Source organism: Arachis stenosperma, chromosome 1 (genome assembly GCF_014773155.1).
Source record: "Arachis stenosperma cultivar V10309 chromosome 1, arast.V10309.gnm1.PFL2, whole genome shotgun sequence".
Taxonomy (NCBI): Eukaryota; Viridiplantae; Streptophyta; class Magnoliopsida; order Fabales; family Fabaceae; genus Arachis; species Arachis stenosperma.
The window spans coordinates 117,503,140-117,511,923 of record NC_080377.1 but is presented as its reverse complement, the minus strand read 5'-3'; the positions used below and the strand labels follow the sequence as shown (position 1 = coordinate 117,511,923).

General features: G+C 34.7%; 1 protein-coding gene across 1 annotated transcript; it reads right to left on the bottom strand.

Moving 5' to 3' along the window:
• Nucleotides 1-948: 948 nt before the first annotated feature.
• LOC130946641 (villin-4) lies at nt 949-8,158 on the bottom strand. The gene is made up of 22 exons (XM_057875460.1): nt 8,103-8,158; nt 7,833-7,932; nt 7,211-7,279; nt 6,868-7,104; nt 6,570-6,747; nt 6,356-6,485; nt 6,087-6,249; nt 5,852-5,999; nt 5,618-5,718; nt 4,839-4,994; nt 4,543-4,611; nt 4,387-4,455; nt 4,164-4,301; nt 3,946-4,074; nt 3,515-3,647; nt 3,341-3,360; nt 2,719-2,859; nt 2,361-2,486; nt 2,190-2,255; nt 1,645-1,972; nt 1,331-1,530; nt 949-1,109 (listed from the first exon to the last, which is right to left on the bottom strand). Exons 1-22 carry the CDS (start codon nt 8,156-8,158, stop codon nt 996-998), a joined length of 2,871 nt encoding a protein of 956 aa, XP_057731443.1. The 3' UTR covers nt 949-995.
• Nucleotides 8,159-8,784: the final 626 nt, after the last annotated feature.

Genomic DNA, 8,784 nt, shown 5'->3' with positions numbered 1-8,784 from the left:
GACTGGGCCAACTTGTATGCTTGTAGACTTGTATGTGTAGCAGGCCCGTTAAAAATAATAAAACTGAAACAGAATTTTTAATTTTTAATTTTTAAATTTTAGTTTTATTTAATTTGTATTTTAGATGTGTATTTAATTTTAAAAAGATACTAATTACTAAATCTATTTAAATGTGTTTGTTTTATTTTTTTAAATTATTGTAATAAAAAACTGAATATTGTATAATTTTTAAAGGATATCTAATTAAATTGATATTTTGAAATCAAATTTTTTCTAATTTTTTGTGTTTATTCTTCGTATTAATTTATGTTTTAATTATCTTTTTAATAAATAAATAAATAATTAAATATACGCTATTTTTTAGGACGCAGTCAACTTTATAAAGATACTTTTCTTCTAAACTTAATTTGTACAATTTGTAGAGTTGAAGTTCAACAAAAGCAAGAAAGAGTTGCCATAAACAAGAATAAGAAGAGAAAAAGATGATACTTTTATTTGCAAAATAAATAACTTGAGTGGTTTATACACTCTGCTGTACAAATTTTATCCTCAATTATCAATACAACCTAAGATATTATCATATTGCAAGCTCAAAATTGCTTCACCAAAATTAATAATGAATGAAAGAATGATTAAGAGAAAACTCAATAAAGGCAACCTCAAGCAGCTCTCAACAAAGAAAAAAACTCTGCACATCATCAAACCACTACAAATAAAGGTGGAGAATGGTGGAAAATCTCCAGTTTCTCTCTACATCATGAAATCCATCTTGGGAGGAGCAGAAGCAGCTATGTTAAAAAACACTGATGCTGTCCCTTTCAATCCATGCCAGTTTATCACTGCAGAATAGATAGCATATCTGAGGTGTATGAAGAAAAAGAGCAAAGACAACAATGTGGAAGTTAAAAAATATGTAGACAGTGACAGGCAAAGTTTCCTTCTACCTGCAACTTGAACTGCATTGAATCAACACGAGGCAAAGTATAATGTAAACCTCAGAACAATTGAACGGTCACTTTGAGTTTGTTTTGTTTCCATTTCGGCAACTTGTAAAATTCAGTCTTTGTCATGCCAAGTTTTTCTTTGAACTCTGTAGCTGACAGATAAGCCTGCATGCATGTAGCTCAAACAAGTAAGAACCAAAATGAATAAATCTTATAAATACAGTTTTGAAGGTATTAAGAAAAGATGACTAACATGAAGGTGATTTTATATGAAGATGATAGCTGAGAACTGTTAGATGGTTTAATATGTTTGACTAAACTGCTTAATATAATATGTGTAACATCTTAGCTATCATCTTTGAATCACCTTAAGAAAAAGTTTATACCTCTCGTTTAGTCACATCAATGTCTGGTACTGGATTGGTAGAAGCTGTGTTAACGCTATCATACGGATAAACTGGGAGTCCTTCATCATCGTCAGCTTCACCTTCTTTTGCATCTTCCTCTGTAAGAGATTCTAATCTGCTGCTCATAGAATCCTCACTATCACTTCTTTCTGGGTTTGATTTGAGTGTATTTGAAGTCACTTTACACCATAACAACACAAAAAACAGATGAGGTATGTTGCATTAAAGCAAAATCTATTGCTGAAATCAAATATCAATGGAGGAGGAAACTCATCAAGTTTATTATTTCATACCTCTAAGCGACTGAGGTATCAACTTTCCCCGTGCTGAAGGCATTTCAAAACTAGAAGTAAGCCGAGCTATGGCTGAAGACTTAGATCCAAGACCAAGAGAAAGAGTATTCAAGTTTGCTGTCCCTGATTTTGGATACACTTTTCTCACAATTGGAGGTGGGGTTGAAAGGTTCCTATCTTTAGGCTTCTCAAAAGTGGATGCTATGGCGTTAAATGCTGGCGACCGGCCCCTGACACGAACACGTTCAGGAGTAGGACTAACAGACATGCTGCGCGAGGAACGCTGGCACTTATCCCCATATTGTAAAGATGGCCTTCGTTTTGGTTTCTGTTAATGTGTTAAATATTCAACAACCAAAAGGATAAATGAAAATGAAAACAAAATATAAATATGAAGGTCAATGCTTTCACTACTATGTAATAATGTAGAGCAGATTAGGAGATGAAATACACTAGAATTATCTGAGGAAAATGAAAATGAAAAGTGAATCTTCAGAGAACAATAATTCAAGGACTGTCAGGGAAGCAAAGAAAAGATGCCTTACAACCACTGGTGGTGTACCCCCATTTCTCAAGATTGTAAGCTTCCTTTGAAATGAATTTCCAAGCATCTGCCAAGAAAAAGTGGGTTGGGGGGGAGGGGTGGATGATCAACAAACAAAAATTCAAAATGATATAAAATCATATAATTTAAGCTATTATACTGAGAAACTTACTGCAGCTTTTGCAGCCTCCCATTTGAAGAAACAAGTGAAGAACGGTGGCTCGCTACCTTCCATTACGATAAACATTGGAGTGGTCCGAGATAATTTTTCTAGAAGAAAATCATGCTCAATAAATTTCTGTTCAATCCAAAACAGTAAGTTAAGAATTGCACACCCCATGTCAGAAAGTACTAAAAGATGTAAAAGACAATGTAAATCAAAATCTTATGGTAGTCTAATGTTATACTGGTCTTAAAAGGACAGAAAAACCAACCGTCTTGTGAAGTTATATTGATAACTCTTCAGAATATTATTCACTAAGTTATACTAGCACATTTAAAACTTCCAGCGAAAGTGAAATCAGTTATACCTCACCAATGGTTAGAGACTGCATTCTGCTCTTGGGGTCAACTCCCTGGCCAACCCAGACAAAGATTTCAGAGTGACAATCCAAGATGAATATATCTTCTGTCATCAGATCATCCTGGGAAAAATTGTATATCTCTTTCACCTGCAAACATCCCTTCAGATTAATGCATTGTAGCAGGTACAAATTGATCAAACTTTTTGCCAACATTTTATATTGAGAGTTAGTCTTAAAAGGAAGAATAGATGGTCAAAACTCAAGAAGGGGTATCATATCCAAACTTCAAATATAGATATTTTATATTGACCAGGTTAGCTATAATTTGTTTCTATTTAGCCAATATAAAATGAGTTTAATTAACACCAGTGTCTAGCTAAAATATATCACAGGACATATAATCAAGTGAACAAGCATATGAACTGCCATTGCAATAACTTGATGAAAACCCAAGAATGCATCTTTCATCTTAACACTCGATCAACAGTATGTCATCCCTGTTCTGTAACTATTCACTGCTGATTAAGCCGATTTTTTTAATTATCAAGGATTTATTTTGTTTCCTATTTTACCAGTTTGAGTACCAGCTTGATTTTCCATCTTGAATAATGATTACTTATATCAATACAGATAAGTCAGTGTAGGTACCTTTAAGTCTCCTCCTGGATGTTGGTCAATCAGGCAGCCCAAGAAATCATTATAAACAAGTCATCCATTTGCCTTCAAGAAGAGAAGGATCTGGGGGGGAACATAAATCTTTTCTATCAAACAAGAAAATAGTCCTTACCTTTTGAGAAGTGACAAGAAAATAGGTGAGGGTCATGCTCCTTGCCCCTCACAATCTTTTGACTTGGATATTCTGTTTTTCCTCCCAATAATTCCCAAAACTGTTCAGATTCTATACCTTCCTTATGTGATTTGGGTTGTAACTCTGGCTGCAGACAATTGGCAAATATGCGCATTCAGGAAAAAGAAACTTACTTTATATATTGGTATATTTTTCAGCTCAGTGGCTTGGAAAAATGTGAGATCAATCCTATATATCCCAATGGAAAATATGACACCCTTATGCCTTGTCATGAATCATGTCTAAACTCAGCCCATTTACACTTAAATCTCTTCTAATCAACTCATTCAGAGTCTAATATAAGTATATAGGTGGAAAAATGGTTATCCTTTGAAGTTGGATAAAACAGATATTTCAGATCAAGTATTTCTTGGAACATATCAGACCTTTATGAAATCCAGCATTCTCTCAACAAGTTCATGGTCTTCTGATGTTGTTAGACTTCCAGACCAACTAAAGAGGGCGGTTTCGCTATGAAGTATGTAGCAATGGGAGGAATTCAAGGAGGAAGCAACCTGGTTGGCAAAAGAATATTCATTAGTGTGCATTACTCATACAAAATGGGTCTATAGAGATAGGCACTGTAAAGAGGCAAATGACATACTGGTTCAACTTGTATAGCTTGCATATTTTCCGGATCAGAGCCCTGGATGCGGAATAATGCAACACCAGCCTCTTTGTATGTCTCGTCTGGAATTCCCTTTTCTGCAATGTGATTCTTGTATCCATCACTAAGTCCACCCTGATAAACAGTGTTAAAGGAAAACAGTTATATTCGTCAAAAAGAATGGTTTGTTTCTTAGTTCCAAAAGACGAGAATCCCACACCTTAAAAACGATGAAAGTTTGCATGATAGCATGAAATTGAATTGGTTCACTACCCTCATAGATACGTGCCTTCAATCAATTGGACATGGATAATGTCAATAAGGACATGAGCAATGAGTGGACATAATCTTGCAATAAATCGAAATGAAAAATTACCATGGAAGGGATAAACTTCATTGACTCAACCATTTTGCAGCCCATTGAAAGAGCTGTAGTTCTATCTCCCTACTTTCAAAAATAAATAAATAAATAAATTACCATGTAAGGTATGCAGGTTAATATAGTACAGTTCTGAAACAATTTCTGTTTCCAGTACCAAGGAAAATACCAATGTTGTGATTGTTTGGAGACATCATGTTTTGCAAGCAGATTTTAAGTTGTTTTATTTTGTAATAAATCATCATAAACAGACATTGAAGAAGAACCAGAGGAAAATATTTCAAATCTTTCACCTCAACACTATTATTTCCCATCCATGCTCCTATGAGACACTCTTCCCTATCATCTCCGTTATATGTATACTGAAATATATAGCAATCTCCACTATAAAACTTTGAAAGTTCAGAGTCTGGTAGGGAAATTTTTTCCTGACCGTTTACGCGCCAAACCTGTGCAGTTATAGTAAACTCCTTGTTAACAACAGAAGGAAAAGAGAAATGTTGAAATGAAGCACAGTCAAGCCAATCATTCGAGCCAAAAAGGGAGAAATACAGAGCATATTTCTAAAATTGTTAAGGGATGCTATTTATTAAGACCTTATGAAGCAATACAAAATATTTGCCTAATATATCTAGCCACAACTGCTTGTAAATTCATAAATTCCACAGTGGAGATTGACTACTTTCTCTTTGCTGTTTCAAGTCTCAAAAATTATGATCTAAGTAAGGCATGATTGTCGGTGAAAACTTAAATAGTAACAAAGTGGAACGAAGGAAAATTCTTGGGATCAATAAAGCAAAAAGAAACCATGGGAAAGAGCTTTTGTCAAGCCTTACATGGGGTTACAATACCAATAGCCAAAATTAATTCTTCAGAATTCCAAGTTAAATCTGAACAAGTCAATGTTTCACATATTGAAGCATATAGTAGAATACAGCTTGCATGCCATGTATGCTTGAAGTCATCTTTAGAAGGAGAAACCAGTGGAGCTTTCAGCATGCAGATGACTTAGTGTAAATGATTCTTGCATTACAAAAAATCAAAAGACATCAGTGTTGATGGATTAAGATACCTGCAAATGTCCTGTGCAATCAATGTGCGGTTTAGGTTCTTCTTTTACTGGCTCAGCTTTCAATAGACCCTTTACATCCACTCCTTGACGTTTTAGAAGTGCTATAAAGAAACAAAATAATACATAAATTTATAAGAATATAATGACAGTATGACCAATTATGCTGAGAAACAAATATAAAGGAGGAGAAATCTATACAGGCTACAAAAGCTACAAAGTTTATTTCAAACTAACCTGCCACCTTGCCGCGTCCATCTTCGGAATTTTGCACATTAGTTGTCTCAGGCCAAGAATCAAACTTGGACTTGAACATCACTGTTTCAAATCCTTCAATTATACGAATTATCTGGGATTTCGGTCGGTCGGTGCTATTGAGTAACTCCTGTTTTAAGTTAGCAGAAATTTAAGAGTCATAACTCAGTAAAATGTTGAACAGTATTAAGAAAGATATAATCAAATGAGGTCTTACTTCTGCAGATACACCTGCACTTTTTCTTGCATCAAGAGAAGTGTTTCTTCCCATCCATATAAACACTTCCAACCCACAATCTAGAATATAGCATTTTTTTGTTTCAAGTAACTCCCTTGTCAAAGAATCAGCTTCAATGGGTTCTGCCTTCCCTTTTTCAACACTGTAAAAGTGCTACTTTCATTAATTAACTAGAGCATTATAGAATCTATTTAAATATAATCATTGATTTTCACCAATATAATGTGCTCACTGAAACAACATATTACCGAAGCAGCTTTAGAGGATGAGAACCATGTTTAGCATCATCACTAGCGCCTTTTCGTGGAAGAGGAGCAAAGCCTCCAAATAAAGCCCAGAATTCTCCACTTTCAGCATCAGCCATCAACTTTCCATCCTCTGCATGGAAGTTCAAGTACATACATTCAATTGATGATACTAAGCAATCACTTTGAAAAATTTAAAATATATCTCTATACTTGCCAATAGCAGCTATGTCACATTTGCCATCATGGTAAGTATCCTTAATATACTGCACAACTTCCAATGCTTTAGCCCTTTCTTGAATAGATGAAGTGGAACCATTAAATTGGAAGATTTTGGACTCAGTATCCAGAATAAAAACATCATCATGGTTGAGAGAAGATCGAGCAAAAGGAACCTGTAACCAACACATATAGCTAAATCACAAGTAGTAGTAAGGTCTCTATGCATATGTGGTGTGATATACGGTCTGGACAATAATAAGACTCAAAGCTAAACAAGTTATTGTCAAACTTGCCTCTCTAACGTGTACAACATGTTTTCCTTTGACCTCAAACAACCGTGTCTTATATTCTTCAGCCTCAGCATGGTTGAAACCAGAGGCAATTCCACCTTCTTGTGGTATAATGCATGGTTTGAAATAAGACAGGAACTTTTCAGTTTCGTGACCTTGCACCTCACGATACTGAACAGCACGTCCTCCTAGAGTTGCATCCAACTCAACTGTTTTTATAGCTGCAGTACCAGCTTCATCCTATGTTATTGTCATCAAGTCATCATGATTAGTAACATGTTATAAAGAGCAAGTTGAATCAAAAACAGGTGGAGGGGAATGGCAATATATAAACAATAAAACTTACCTGACTGGTGTCTTTTCCAAGCCAGAAATGGATATCATGGCGTAGAGCACCGCTTTTTGAAGCAGTTGTCTGCATGGAGTGTATCAGAAAAAAGAAAACTTTGGCACATCAACATCTTTTATGTTTGCACCTAGAAAATGCATATAACAGCAAGAACTGTTCTGTATCACTTTGTCATATTTGAATCTAACTAAATTCTCAGGCTTGATAATGTCCCCCTTGTTTTGGTTGCACAGCTTTACTCTCATGATAAAAGTTAGAGCTTTTAATTTGGTAGTGAAACACTAAAATATCAACTTAATAGAAGCGATTTAGAGTTCCTCTCCACTTCTAAGGTTGCACTCTTTATGCAAGAAAGCCAAAGAGGCAAAATTAGCATAAAATAGAAACATTATTTAATAGGATTTCTCACATCTAATTCTCTCCCTATACTTCATAATAGTGGGAGCCTCATGTGCTAAATCACCCTAAAAGCATTTAAGTTCCATAACCAATATTCACAAAGAAAAAAAAAAGGAGCCAATATCAAAATCGATCTCGTGTGACATAACATAACAACAATAAATGTCAATATGAGGCCAGCATTCCATGAAAGAGAAACCAGTTGGAAAATATTGGTTACCTTTAAGATCACATATGAGTCACCAGTGTAAAACTTCCCATGAGAAGACTCAGGGATGGGAACTGGATTAAAATTCTCAATACGCCAAATTTCAAGTCCACTATCTATGGTTAAGGAAAACCATAATGAAGAAGTACTGGGAAGCACGAAATCAAAACCAAATGAACTTGAATAAACTATGTGCAGATGAAAATATTATAAATTGTAAACATCACAATACACTGAGACAGAGAGAAGATAGATATATTATTGTTAACTAGTTCAGGATACTCCTTCTGTCCAGCTCCTTTGAAAGCTGGATCCAAATCTTTCATTGAAACAGCCATCCTTGAATATCAACAATAATTACCCTGAAACAAAGCAATGAATCTGGATATCAAATTAGCTGAAAATAGGAAATGGTGAATGGCAAAGGTAGCTTATCAGCAACGGAAACAAAACGCGCCACCCCCAAAAAATCATAGAACGAGATTCAGACACATTTTTTCAGGTGGCATTTTGTTGCAATTTTTTGTTGATCATTGTATCCGCATTCTTCAATGCCTTCAATCGAATAATATTAGCGCGCGCGTCGCAATTGGATTGAGAATCGAAAGCGAGTTTTTGGATGAATTCAAAATTTTCTATGACTAAATAAGAAGGAAAAAAACCACACACAATAAAAACTATTACCTTTTTCTTATAATTAATGTGGGAATCAGCTACAGTGCGATGAGAAATTCCATTGTTTTGGTATGTAGCAGTGGGTACTAAATGACACTGAATATGCATCCATGCATGTAACACCCCTTTTTTTTTTTCAATTTCTATTTTCTATAAATTTGTTTGTTCTAGAGGTTTTCTCTTTTGCATGTTAGTGACATTTCCTTTTTCTCTTTTTTTTTTTAATTTAATTTTTAATAATTTTGGGACAATAATTATTTGAGGAGATAGAAGAGATGAAGAATGTTTG